The sequence below is a fragment of the Phascolarctos cinereus genome, unplaced genomic scaffold (assembly GCF_003287225.1).
Source record: "Phascolarctos cinereus isolate Bilbo 61053 unplaced genomic scaffold, phaCin_HiC Scaffold_9;HRSCAF=440, whole genome shotgun sequence".
Lineage (NCBI taxonomy): Eukaryota > Metazoa > Chordata > Mammalia > Diprotodontia > Phascolarctidae > Phascolarctos > Phascolarctos cinereus.
In genome coordinates, this window is record NW_027556402.1 from 159,359,052 (window position 1) to 159,373,461 (window position 14,410).

General features: G+C 41.1%; 2 protein-coding genes across 10 annotated transcripts in view; one reads left to right on the forward strand and one right to left on the reverse strand.

Moving 5' to 3' along the window:
• Positions 1-13,134, forward strand: part of RELL1 (RELT like 1) — a 95,285-nt gene extending 82,151 nt beyond the window's left edge. The window contains exon 7 of the mRNA XM_078148780.1: positions 13,112-13,134. The gene's annotated coding sequence lies outside the window, so the exon portion shown is untranslated. The remainder of the gene's footprint in view (positions 1-13,111) is intronic.
• PGCKA1 (PDCD10 and GCKIII kinases associated 1) overlaps positions 687-14,410 on the reverse strand; it is a 92,888-nt gene continuing 79,164 nt past the window's right edge. For 5 of the 9 annotated variants that reach the window (XM_020992066.2, XM_020992027.2, XM_078148779.1 and 2 more), the window contains 2 exons: positions 3,778-3,831; positions 687-3,121 (listed from right to left, as the gene is read on the reverse strand). In XM_020992066.2, the coding sequence (XP_020847725.1) occupies positions 2,224-3,121; positions 3,778-3,809 (930 nt within the window). In that variant the 5' untranslated portion in view covers positions 3,810-3,831 and the 3' untranslated portion in view covers positions 687-2,223. Of the gene's footprint in view, positions 3,122-3,777; positions 3,832-5,466; positions 5,554-5,644; positions 5,704-7,230; positions 7,314-14,410 lie in introns of those variants that run through there. The other 4 variants (XM_078148775.1, XM_078148776.1, XM_020992069.2 and 1 more) reach the window with 3 other exon arrangements.

Here is a 14,410-nt window from a genome sequence, read left to right on the forward strand (position 1 = left end):
ACCTCCCTTGGTTGGGAGTGTGTAAGACTGTTGGTCCCTCAAGAGACTGCCAGCCCTGAGGGAATGTTTAACAGACCTGGATCTGCAGTAGTTGTCTGGACCTCTTTTCCATTAAGTTCAAACTAGAAACTTAAAAGGAGATTCTGAATGTAAATGGAATCTTCTAAACACGTGTAAGTCATCTCACACTCCTCTCTACAAAACACAAGCAACCAAGCAGTGAGGAATTTTTCAAGGAATATGCATGTAATGTAAATTTATTAAAGAGCACTCAGTTGTTAAACAATGAGTGTTTTAGGTGCCTCTCAAACATGCCAAAGGATGTGATTCTTAACACTGATCCTTCCAGAAGACTGTAAGCTTCTCAAAAGCAAGGGCTGGGTCATTTTTCATCTTATATAGCCAGCACCCAGCACAATGCTTTGCACCCAGTAGGTACTTAATAAATGTTTGTTGAATCCATGAATTTCTAAACAAGGACTCAATGTACTTTTTACACATCTGAGCATTATACCACAAGACAAATGAATACTAAAATATATGCATTAAAGATTTCAAGGGGTGAACTGCTTGAGAGGTTAACATTATAGCTTGCCCTGAAATACTCAGTTGTCTACATGAGATTAACTGAGATGTACATGTGAACATGACCTTCTCAATACTAGGACTCAGGGTGGTGTACACGGTTTATTTTTAAAGTTTTAAACTTTTATTGAACACTGGCATTTTCCAAAATATGTTTAGTATTATAAATGCTTTACCACAAACTTGTGAGGTATATCAAGGTGCCTGGATGTTTATAAAGTAGGAAGAATAGGAGGGAGTGGGCCATGCAATGTGGCAGTGGCCAAGAAGGGAAGTGAACTCAAGGAACTCGTCTCCTTCCCAGGACTGGGGTGAACAAATTCACTCAGCCTGCCTTCCCTTTGGTGGTTTTCCTACAGCAACTTTTCTATAATTTAGCTACCTAGATACACATACTATTTCTTAATACTTTCCAATAATATTAAGGAGCTTTGATACTTAGATAGCTAGGGAAAAATTAGTCCTGCCCACCCTCCCCTTAGGTAGAGCCTAGTGTGCACGCATGCATACACACATGCATGCATACACACAGACACACACACACACACAACAGACACACACACACACACTCCCAGGCTTAGAAGAACTATCTGGTCCAACCTGCATCTTAACAACAATTCCCTCTACTAACAAGTGGTTGGTTATCTAGCCTTTACTTGAAGACCTCCAGTGATGGCACCCTCTTCCCTCCCAAAGCCAACCCTTCCAATTTTAAATATAGTTTTCTTCAGACTTTTCCTTCCATCAAGCCTTTTGCTACTCTGCAGCTCCACCCATCACTGCTAGTTCTTCTCTCTGAGGCCACAAACAAGTTTAAACAAAATCTGAGGGGTAAAAGCATACAATGCTACTATTTGGAATCCTGCCTCCCATCTTTAAAAGAGATAGGTATAGTAATGGGAAAAAAAAGTTACGGTCAAGGTGTCTGAAATATCCCAACTGAGGGCTAATCATTTATTCATGGATTAATTCTGCTTTACCTCCAAAACTGACCATTTTAACTAGTACAACAAATAGTAAATGATTACTTATGGACCTGATTCCTTTCTGAAAGTAAGCCATGCTCTGGATATACATTAGACACTTCCAAGGAATGCATTAGTTCTTTCAGATCATGAGGATATGATTTAGAAGAGGCTGGCCCAGCCTTGGCTCAATAAAGACCAGGTTAGTATTTGGTAATTGCTGAGACTTTGCTGTGCTTTTTGTTGGAGGGAGAGAAGGTGCTGAGATTTCATAGTTGTTGTTTTCTTTCCTTAAAGAACCTGTTTAACCATAGATCCTTTTCATTTTACTGGAAATGTACCTAAGTTGGGATTTGGGAATTGGCCAATCAGTCAACTAGTACTTATTAAGCACCTACTATGTGCCAGGCACTGGGCTAAGTGCTGAGATAAGTTTGTTGACTCTCCTTCTGCACTTGATATCACTATAGGCTTTAAGCTGGTCCAGTCTGATTTAATGCATTATTATTTTAATGACTTGAATGACAGACTCTGTGTCCAAAGGAACTAATGTATCTCCCAAATGTTCAGCTTACATCCAGGCAGTAGCTTACTTACCTGGAGGATCTGGCCCTGTAGGTAACGAGGAGAAATGAGTCTACTAACTGATGTATGAGGTAACCCTTTCCTTCTATCACCCCTCTTCACCATCCTCTCCTGCAGTGGCGGCCTCTAGGGCTGCAAGGGCTTCTGCCACAGCCGCATCCTCCTGTTCAGGGTTCCAGTCAAAGTCATGTTCAGATACGTCCTCATTAAAGTTAATAGTTAAGGCCTCAGTCTTAATGGCTTCGTTTAGTGCATCCCAGCTTCTCCTTTTAGAAAAAGACAGGGCTGAGATGTGATCTCCATTTGCATAATCCACTCTGTCCATTGGCTCAGTCTGGATGTGATTACTCAGAAAACAATAATTTTCATCCACAATCTGGTTTATCACTTGCACCTCAACTTGAGGATAGTCAAGAACTGGTAGTTGTATGATGTGGTTTTGGACTTCCAACACCTCGTTACTTCCTGGGGAGGATGCACATTCTCCTGAAGCTTGGGAATCTCCATTCAGGATGACTCGAGTCTCTTCTGTAGCTAGATGCATATGATCTTGTTTCCCTGGGTCACTTTCTTTAATGAAGTGTTCAACAGGGTCGCCATCACTTGCAGCACTAGCCAAAGACCCACTGCCGCTCTCCTGGGGAGTGACTTCTTCTCCTCGGCTAAGACTGGGATTTACATCGGGGGACAGAGCAGTACTGGAGCCAATCCCATTGAATGTAGTGTCAGCCTTTGTCACGGAGTTACCTGCATGATCCTCGTGGATCAGAGGTCCTCGATGATGCCAAAAAGGCTCCTGGGTGCTATTTAGTCTGTTTTTGGTTTCAGTCCTCTGTAGCTCCTCATTCTGAAGCTCATTTTTATGTACTAGTATTTCACTGTTCTCTTTGCCCTTGAGTTTGATGCCATCTTCTTCCTGGGGCTTGTAACTGTTTACTTCATTGATATAACCAGCAGGTGGCGTATGAACTGGATCAAAGAAATAGCTAGGAGAAAAAGGTTGGGAAAAACCACAGTGGCTTAGATTCTTAATACCACTACAATTTAGTAAAACTAATAATACAGAGATCTCATCTGAAAGTGCTTACAACATTAATAACTGTTTCTCAATGTTTCGTTTTTCATGAATGCTAATCTAACCTTCTATGATTAGTCTTTCAACCCAGTATAAGCTTCTCTTTGAATCAAATATATGTTTCGGGATAAATTCATTTTTAGTTTGAATCAATCCATTTTGAACTAATGAAACTTAACGTGCAGATATCAGCTATGGAAAACCCAGATTTTTTTTTGTTTGTGTAGAAGCCACTTTGGAAATGCCAAATTTAGTTCAAATCATATTCTGTCTCAATAGAATGATATTCTTAACCCATTCCGTCTAGGTAATTGAAAGAATGATTACTTCCCCCCCTCCCCAGTTAAAGAGCCACTTATAATGCTGATCAACACAATACTTTTAAAATACAGACTGAACCTTTTTAACTGATATCACATCTACAGAAATGCCTAGCTTATCTTCAATACACAGTTCCTTCAGAACCTGAAAAGTAAGTGTTTCTGAATGGTGTACTAAATTAAGAAACATGGCTTTCTTATGATCCCAAATTGTTCTCTTCAGATAGAAATCTTTGATCTACTTTACCTTTGTATCATTTTACAGCATCTGCACCCCATCTGGATTATTTTTTGTTACCATCTGGAAAAGAAAATGTAAAGGAGAGGGGAAAAAAATGAATGACATTTCAATATGAACTGAGGGGTTGTGAGGTAGTGATTAAGTTGTATCTTTCTCCCAAAGACCCAAAGTTGAAGAGTCAAAAATTTATGAGACACTCAGTACCATAAGGATTTCTTTCACTGATTCTACAGGCAAGGGAGTGCTGGTAAATATTTAACAACTGGCTTTCTGAAATGTATGCTGGACACACTTTTAAGTTTAATCTCTATTATTAACATTTTCTCCATCACTTTTTTAAGTATAGACAATCAACAAAACAATTAGACAAGCCTTAATTTGTAGCATTTGCTTATTTATGCTATGTAAATGCTTACCCAAAAAAATCAAACAGTTGGCTCTTGAGAGGTAGTACAAGCCAGCTCCAGGACACTGCTGTCTATTGGGACATAGATGATCTCATCCAACCCTAATTTTGTGAATTGTTCAAGGCCATGTGTAGAGTAAGTAGCAGAGCTGGGTTCAAATGGACATCCTCTAATTCTAAATTTAGTCTTCTGCTACTATTCCACATTTCCCAGTGAAGACACAGGAGGCTCAAAAACAATGGTTAGTGTTTGGTTAAAGGTAGGTTTGTCAATGAGGTTTAACTTCAGGACCAAAAAGGACAGTGTGATAAGGCAGCTCATTATAGGAAGATCTCATGACATGGATCTCAAGACTATGGGTCTTTAAAGGTTATTGCCAATTTCTGTAAGGAATTCCAATAGTAAAAGGCTATAAGTTTTCAGTCACATCATTCCCATTTCTTCCATGGAGGTATCCCTGGATTTTCGAAGGCTATAGTAGTTAAGTGTAAGACCTCTTGGGTCCTATTAAATAGGAAAGGATGGAGATAGGCTCAGCAACAGACTAAGTGTGTTTATCCTCTGAGAACCAGCCTAGTAAAAATTCAAGAGGATCATCACAAGATAACTGTTTACCAAAAGATGAAAATTTTTAGCTACAGCAATTGGAAGATCAACTTTGCTACAGACGGATGATTCTTTTTGCTTTTAAAAAGATTATGAAGATGGATTTGGATCCATCTCACCCCCCCCCCAATTTCCTTTATAACTATTCTCTCCCTGGACCAAATACTATTCCTAACATGTACCTGAATGTTATATTTGTGGATCAGTAAAAGGAATTATCAACAACTAGGAAAATCTTAAAATTAGTATAATACATTTTAAAAATTAGTCTCAAAAAACTGTTCAAAAATTTTCCCTGATCATTGTGAAACTTTTGTACAAAATATGTTAACTACAGTGTGAGAAATTCATGAACTATAAATTATATACCATTAACTCAATGAAATTCAACAAACATTTGTTAAGTGTCCATTATGTGTACGACTCTGTCCTTGGTTCTGGTAGTTTCTGGCTATATACTTTTGCAATTGTTTTCAATTCCTTCCTCCTAGTTTAGCCTTCTAATCAATACCCCAAAGTCAATGCCATTTCATTCAGTACTCTACTGGACTGAAAAAGAAAGGTTCTCTCTGTCTACAGAGGTTGATCCCAAAGTCAACCCTTCAGTTCCAGGTCAAAACTTCTGGTCTCAAAGCATCTCTAACTTAGTAGCTTTCCTGGATCTATCTACTCACAGAATTACCTTCAATTTGGCTTTCTATTTTCTGGGCACACATTCTCCTGGTCAGCTTTCTTTGAGCTGGCCCTATTTAAACAACTTTCCTTCTTTTAGTCTTTATTACTCGAAAACCTATACGGCATAGAGAAAAGAGATTAAATTTAGATTCAGAGGACCTGAGTTTGAACTGTAGTTTTCATACCTTCTACCCATGTGACCTTGAACAAGTCATCTGACTTCCTTGAGCTTTGATTTCCTCATCTATAAAATGAAGAAAGTAGATTTTAAGGTTCCTTCTAACTAGAAATCTATGATCCTATGGTCCTAAGTGCCAACTGTACTATTCTCAGACTCTTTTCTTCCCTCTCCTAATGTCAAAGACATATTTCCCAGAATGTTCCACCACTCTATCCATAAAGAAAGGGACCAGATATTTTAAAAACAAACAAATCATATTGTCTATGGTTATAAGGGAAAGGAATCTCAGGAATAAATAATGTCTAGAGATAATCCCCAAACCACACATTAGCCATTACTTTAAACCCTTTCAGGTGGAGAAATGTACTGGTTTTTGAGTCCTCTCTGCTTCCAACTCATTCTCTGGCAGAGCTACCATCATAAAATCATCCACATCTAGGGACTGGAAGAAAGAGAATCTAATGGCTTGGCTAATTCATAATTCAATGATTATGCCTTAAGAATTATGATTCCATATAATAAGAACTGTTTTGCTAATCAATTACTCCATCAACTTTTTTTATAGTGTCAATTCACATAAGGCTCTGGGCTAGCTATGATAATGGTGGGGGGAAGTGTGAGAGATAGGGAAGCTGGTAAAGTATAGAATGAAGTCCATGCCTTTAAGTATGTCTCCCAAGAGCTGGGACACACACGAGTGAGAGCACACACACACACACACACACACACACACACACACACACACACACACACAACTAACAACATAAAACCACAACTTATGGAATTAGACAATACACATGATAGGATCTCAGGGCAGGGAGACATCACTGGGTTGGAATAGGCATCTAGGCACAGGGCTTTACGTTTGCTTAAAGCACTCTTCACATACATTACCTCATTTCCAAATCAATTTCCTCCTAGCCCCTGCTTCCCACCTTTTGGCCATCTGCTTCCACTTATTCACAGATCAGTTGCTAGATAATTACGGTTGAGATGAAATACTGTGGAAAATCCCTTCTCAGTATCAGCCCTGCTCCTTTCCATTCCTATGTTGTCCTCCTTTTACCCTGGCTGTATCTCTGGGGTAGGTAAAATCTTTCCTTTAAAAACACTCATGGTAATTACAAGAAGTGGGGTAGCTTCACTTGTATGACAAGAGATGGTTTGCTTTGTAAAAGAAAAACCTTAGCATCCTTACTGGAAGGACAACTTCCAAGGGCCTCAAAGAAAAGGAGGGCAAGAGTGGCCTTGGAAGCAAGCTCTTTGCTGGCTCTGAGAGGCTATGACCAGGGGTCAGAATCTGTATAGGAATGAAATCGCCATTGGCTTCCTACCTCTGAACTTAGGCATCCTAGAACTCCTTCCAGTGGTTGAATTTCCATATCCTCCTTTCCTCTTTTCAGGTAAACAGCCTCAAAGGAAGGGGACAACAATTATGGTTTTCCTCCAAAGCCATATTTCTGAAAAGCTGCTCGGTTGGTTCAGCGAGTGCCCTCTGCATTATGTTTCTGGCTGATTCATTTTTTTGGTCACTTGCCTTTCCATTTCTATTCTACCTGAGTTGGTTTCCTTAAAGATTCAGCTCCATACCTGAAGGGGATGTTGCCGTAGATCTCTGGGCTCCTGGGAGTTGAAGCTCTGTGCTGGCTTTCAGCTCACCTGCGTTTTTTTCTCCCTCAAACCTCCTTTTCCCCCTTCCCCAGCCTACATTCCATCTCTCAATAAAACTGGCTCTAATGTCCAAGGTTGTGTGACTTGCTCCTGAACAGGTAATGACTCATGTATTTATATTTAGCCCCATGCAGGGCTAGTATCTACATTAATTCCTGCTTAGTAACCCTTCCTGAGATACTTTCATCTTTAGGTCACACAAATTCACATCTACTTCTGCTCTATTTCCACATCTCCTTTTTTTTTTCACCAGGTAATGTTTTCATTTCTAAATCCAAAGAGAAAAGGCTACGTTTGGCCGTAGGGCATTGCATACAGAGGCAACTTTTAGATGGCCTGTGCTAAAGTCTCCTCATTGAAGTACACTGTATATAGTAGATGCTAAATAAATTTGTGCCAAATGAATATTATTGGATGCCCAGTGTATGGCCTGAAAACAAGAAGCCTACACCTGATAGTTTTTGAACTTGGGAGAATAAAATGCACTTGGAGAGAGTAAAATGTGTAGTTTCTGATTTCTTTTCACAGCTAGCTGAACGGTGATGCTTTGTAGTCAGGCACCCTGAATTTCCTTTCCCTTTGGATTATAAAAAGCAACAAGGAGTGTGGCAAAGAGCAAATCCCTCTCAATCACCACCTGGTTTACACAAGAGAAAAGCAAATACCATCAGAATGAATGCGTTCATCTATATCTGGCTCTTTCTGCTTTATTCCTGTTTTTGATGGATGAAGTCTGCTCTGGGTTATGTGTGGAGGCTAAATGGTCGTGAGTTTTAAGACAACAATGCTAATGCATTGGCATTTACTCATGGATAGAAGAAAAACCTGTTTTGTGGCACTGAAGATGATTGTGGGAACCTGGGAGTGCAAGCACAGGGTAGGCACTTAGTAGGGACTTAAACGTTTGTTTGTTGAATTCAATTGAACTGCACATGGCTGAGCACACACTGAGAAGATATAATGGAAGGCATGAAGGATGGCAACTTATCCAGCAGCTGACCTGCCTTTGCCAAAGTGAGAGCAGAAGGAGGTGGGCTTGTTCCTGCCTAGCCTTAGCAAGGGCTGATGATGCCAGACATCTATCAGCAGTCATCTCTGTTGTTTTATTTACTCCATTTCTTCCTTCCTTCCTTCCTTCCTTCCTTCCTTCCTTCCTTTCTTTCCTTCTTTTTCCTTCCTTCCTTCCTTCCTTCCTTCCTTCCTTCCTCTTCCTTCCTTCCTTCCTTCCTTCCTTCCTTCTTTCTTCCTTTCTTTCCTTCTTTTTCCTTCCTTCCTTCCTTTCCCAGTAGGAAAACACACACAAATGTCTAACTACAGGAGTTCAGAAAATGACTTGGTTTCTTCTGAGTTTTCTGTACATGCCATAAACATGAAAGGAAAAGGCAGGGGGAAAAAAATCTCATTTTAGATCCCAGCCTAGAGTTTAATGTCAGCTACACTGGTGAGTAGAAAGGAAGAAAAAAGAAGCTGAACTCAAGAACAGAAGTGTGACTAGACAGAGACAGGGAGGGAAGGATGCAGGTAGAGAGGGGGAGAGAGAGAGAGAGAGAGAGAGAGAGAGAGAGAGAGAGAGAGAGAAGAGAGAGACAGAGAGAGAGACAGAGACAGACACCTACAACAATACTGTTATTGGCCACATAATCTTTGGAGTATTTTTTTCTTAGCGCTTCTGGTACTAAACTAATAAAGTTCACTTTAATATCTGAGTTGAAGAAACGAGAGTAACCTGATGGGTGTGTCTTGATCTTGTCATCCACAAATAATGTGTATTAAGTGCCTTTATAATGTGGGCCCATGAGTTGAACAGGAGAAGGAGAGTGGGCTTGATTGATCTGGGGAAATTAAGCAGTGTTTTCTATGACCCCCCCAAAGCTTCTTCTTGAAACAAAGGCCTGTCTTTTTTTTAACAACAATATTCTTTCTGTGACTCTGTACGGCTGGGAGTCATGAAATACCACGATCTTGCAAGGGTCACCCAAAGGGTAACGGAGAGGTGCATGGTGGGTGTGAGCAGGCTCTGCAGCCCATTACAAATGAGGAATTGTGCAAGGGAAGTGGCAGAAAAGATGTAATCAGAGAGATGTGTGACTGGGGAAAAAAGATGGGCCGGTCATGTGATAGAAAACTGATAGGATGGCCTGTGTGCTCCAGTGGTACCCAAGCACTGGATCAAGATCTGGGTGGTTGGGTGGAGACTCTGTGGGAGAATGATGGTGTGATAAGTCAGGAGCCACACAATGTTGGCAGGCACAGATGGGCTCTGAAGGGCTCCCCAGAAGGGAGCATATACTAAGGAAACCCCAGGTCCATTGAAGGAAGTCTGCTATATGCCATATCTAGTTACTTAGGAAGAGAGTTCTTGCCTGGAAAGTTATTTTACCATATAATCGCCATGAGGAAAAAAAGTGTCTTAATGAGATCTGGCCTCTGGCAAAATGCAAAGTAGGAGACTTTTGCTTTGGTCTTCTCCCATTTCCCCTCTTCTCTTCTCATGGACTCCATTTCTTAGTCTCTGGGACCTCTGTGACAACACATAGGTTCACAGGACCACAGATTTGGAGCTAGAAGGGGCCTTAGTGGTCATCCAATCCAAACTTTATTTTACAAAAGAGGAAACTGAGACCCAAAGAGAAGGAGTGACTTGTCCAAGGTAGCGCCAGTAGTAAAAGAGGCAGAGCCCCAATGTGAACCAGTTTTTTTTTATTCCAAAGCCAGCCCTATACTATACTTTTCCTAATATAAATAATAATAATAATGATAATAATGATAACTGACATTTTTATACTTATCTGGCACTTTAAGGTTTGCAAAGCATTTTGTGTATATTACTTTGTGTGTGTGTGTGTGTGTGTGTGTGTGTGTGTGTGTGAAGAGGTGCAAATTTCTATTCCCCTTAAATATGGGGATAAGGAATGGGAATTGTGATTTCGCTGACAGGAAAATCCTTGAAGCTTGGCTGGTGGATGATCTTTTGTAGTAATTCCTTTTGCGGAGAGCAGGGATTCCTTTCATGGAATAGATGGCAGCTGAAGTCCACCTCTCTGCCATGAATCCTAACAAACTTCACCAAGGAGGTGGAGTGGAACTGTGCTAGAAACAAGCCCAGGTGGGCCTCCACTCCAAAAGGTCAAAGAAAGAAGAAGAGGGCCCATTTGTACAAAAATATGCATTGCATCTCTCTTTGAAGTGGCAAACAATTGTAAACTCATTCGGGAAGAGATGAACAACAACATATGAGTATAAATGGAATACTATTGTGCCATAAGAAATGATGAAAGGAATGGGTTCAGAGAAACCTGGGAAGACTTGAATGAACTGATGCACAGTGAAGTGAGAAGAATCAGGAAAACAATTTGTGCAGTAACAACAACATTGTAAAGAAAACAACTTTAAAAGACTTACTATCTTTAATCAATGCAATGACTCACTGTGATTCCAGAGGACACATGATAATTATGCTATCTAACTCCTAACAGAGATATAATAGATTGAAGATGCAGAATGAGACATTTTGGGCATGGTCAATGTGAGACATTGTTTCATTTGATTATGCATATTTGTTATAAGAGATTTGATTTGATTTTTCTTTTAAATGGAGGTAGTATGGAAGAGAAAGAACATAAATGCTTAACTGAAAAATAAAATAAAATAAAAATCTACCACATGAGGCTTCAAGATCTACTAGCTGGAAATCTCCTGCCTATGGTACAACTGCTCCTAATGACATTTTCATTTATTGGAAGATCTTGAAGATGAAAAGCCTTAACAAGATAGAGGAAAGGGGAAGGAAGGAATCGAGTGAGGTCCATAGCCCTCAAACCACACACACTACATAGGTGGTCACTTGCTCTTTCACTGGTAAGCTTATCCTCAACACTTGGGCTGATACTTTGTTTCAGCTTCATTGAGGGCTCTACTGTGGTCTATTTCTTCAATATTATGGAAGTAGAGCACTGTGGTCCTAATCAATATTTCACATATCTGTGACCTAATATGTGTGGATCTTCCTTCAATTGATGCAGACCATCAATACTGGATACCTTAGGATCTTGGGCTTGACCACAGATTTAAATCTGGAAAGGTCCTCCCAGGTCACGTTGTCACTGAATCATGGATTTAGAGATGAAAGGGACCCCGCAAGCCATCTGGTCCAATCCTTTAAATTTACATAAAAGGAAACTGAGGCTCACAGAAGTTTTCAAGATTTGAAACCAGGCCCTCTGACTCCAAATCTAGCATACTTTTCACTGTGCCAAGACTATACAGAAGAGAAACATATTATGTTTCAGTAGCTTTGGGAAATGACAAAAAAGAAGTCATCTTGATTAGGTAGGTAGGTAGATGTCATCAGCAAGACTGTGTTTTTCCACCTATCAGAAAAAGAAATCTGATGGACAAAGCTCCTTGAGTCACTCAATAGAGTGCTTTGCATGCAATAAATTCTTAATAAATATCTGTTGAGTTCTTCAATAAGTATTTCATTCATGTAACCAGAAAGTGGGACATTCAGTCCTATAGAAGACAGGGATACATACCCTGGTGTAGGGGAAGGAGTGCTAGTTTTGGAGTCTGGGGGACCTGGGTTCAAATCTTGTTTCTGCCACTTATGATCTCTTGTGACTCTCTAGGCCTCAAAGTCTTCTCCAATTCTAAATCTCATGACTTTATGAAACTTGCCTGGGGAGTTTGCCTGTGGATCCTAGAAAGGAAGGCTTTCTTACAATTAAGGTTCTTCACACCATCTGTGTGCAAAATTCACTAGTGTTAAAATTCACTAGAAGAAAATTAGTCTTTCAGGCAGCTGCTTTCTTTGGACAGCTTTCCCTCTCTATCCACCAGATGGCAGCATAGTTAATTTCTTTGTAATGCCTTGGGAGGAAAACCGTAATAAATGGGAATCAATGGTAGGACATAACTGAGAGAATGTATTTTCTACATAGCGAAAAAGGAAAAGGGAAGGCAACTGGACATCTATACCAGAAAGCTTTTGCCATTCCTAAGTTTCCTAGCCTTTCTGGCCTGTGGCCACATCCCCACATTTTCCCTTCCCAGGTTTCCTCTCCCTACCATTCTGATGTCCAGTTGTGGCTCTTGAGAGAATTTGTTTTAGGGACCGAGGACCTTAAGGATGGACTTTGGACCTTGAGACACATCAGTACATTGCTGGTTGGAGAGAGACATAGATCCTGCCGGGGGGGGGCGGGGAGAGGGGGGGGTTGGAGGGGTGGAGGGGACAACAGAGTGGGTGCCAGGGTATGGATGGGTTAGGAAGGAGTTCATCAGCATGTAACTGCTGCTAGCAGGAGGCCCATCTAGTAACTTCCTATTTTAACTAATTATTCTTGTTACATAGGTGCTAAGTTTAATCATTTCTACCTTTCAGAGCCCTCTAAGTTTCATCACTTTTAGCAGAGCAGCCCTGATTATGCCCAGCTTTGCCTTTTCCTTTTCTGATCAACCTGGTGAACGGCTCAGGAGGGATTACTGCCAGGCCATGACAAGACTCCCACAGGCCACCATTTTCTTTATTATTGCGGCTTCATATCTTTCCAAAGGTAGAGCATAGGCCGCTCAGTCTTATTTGGATGTAAAAAAGGCCTGGATGGGGGTGAGTGTAGTGGGGAATGATATGGCAGATTGCTCCCTCCTTTCTTCCATAAGGTGAAATTTGAGGCTGTTAGCCTTGTTTCTTTTGTCTTTTGCTGAAGCAGCAAGGCATTCTGAGGGAGAGATAGGAAGTAGCACGAGCCAGTCGAGCCAAACCACTACCACTACCACTTCGATTCTCATTTCCTTTCAGACGCTGATGGAGTCAGTCCAGGAGCCTGATCTCAAGAGCCTCGAGAGTGCATCATTCAGCCAAAACCACTCTCTCCAAAGTTACCAATGATCTTTTAAATGCCAAATCTAATGGCCTTGAAAAAATCCTCATCTTTCTTGACCTATCTATAGTTTTTGATACTCCTCTACCCCTTGGTAATTTTTTCTTTCTATGTTTCCATGGCACTACTTTATCTTGGTTCTCCTACTTGGGAATTGATGAAATCAACAAGTTAAATAATCTAGAAGGAGAAGCAGAGAGGACTCAGGCCAGAGCCCTGAGGGAGACCCATCTTTATTGGGCATGACTTGGATGAAAATCCAGCAAAGACTGAGAAGGAGCAACCATATATGGAGAAGGGGTTCATTTTCCCTTCTCCACCAAACACTAGATAAGACCAAGGAAATGGGTAGAGGAGGGTGGCAATGACCCTCAGGCCACTTCTGTTTCAATTACTCAGTCATTATCAAGGAAGCAATTATTCTGTAGAAGGGGTCAGCCATCCCCATCAATAATAGACCAACTGCCAATTACAGGGCAGGCAAGCCTGCCTACAGGAGAGAAAGGAGGTGGCATGTGCCCTGAAAGTCAAAAGACCACCACCATCTCGACCACCCACTCCCCTCTGATTTGGAGATACTCCAATAGCTTGAATCCAAGAACAAGAAAAACAGTGCCCTCTCAACCCCTGGTCTTGCTTCCAACCCTGGCTTCACTAAGAGAAGCTATCATTTTGGAGAAAGGGCCTACCCTCCCCCACTATGACCAGAACCAACAGCAGACCAACTGCTCCTGATTAGCAGGTAAACTCAACAGTCACAGCAATGACAGCACCTCTCAGACCACTTCTCATCTTCCCATCCCCTTCCCCCACTCCCCTACACACACAACTACTAAAAATCCAGAAAAGAAAATTCTTGCCATCCAAGTCCAATCAATGGTTAAAGCACCACAAAATGACATGATTTTATCAGTAAAAATGATAATAAAGATGAGGCATGACCATTTGCTGCTGCTGCTGTACCCTAAGGACCATGAGACCTTTTGTTTTAGGGACCGAGGACCTTAAGGATGGACTTTGGACCTTGAGACACATCAGTATATTGCTGGTTGGAGAGAGACATAGATCCTGCCGGGGGGGGGGGCGGAGAAAGGGAGGGGGATTGGAGGGGTGGAGGTGGGGGGGGGACAACAGAGTGGGTGCCAGGGTATGGCACCTTCTATATGTCTTGTCTCTCCCATTAGAAAGTGAAAGTCCTTCAGAGCAGGGGCTGTCTT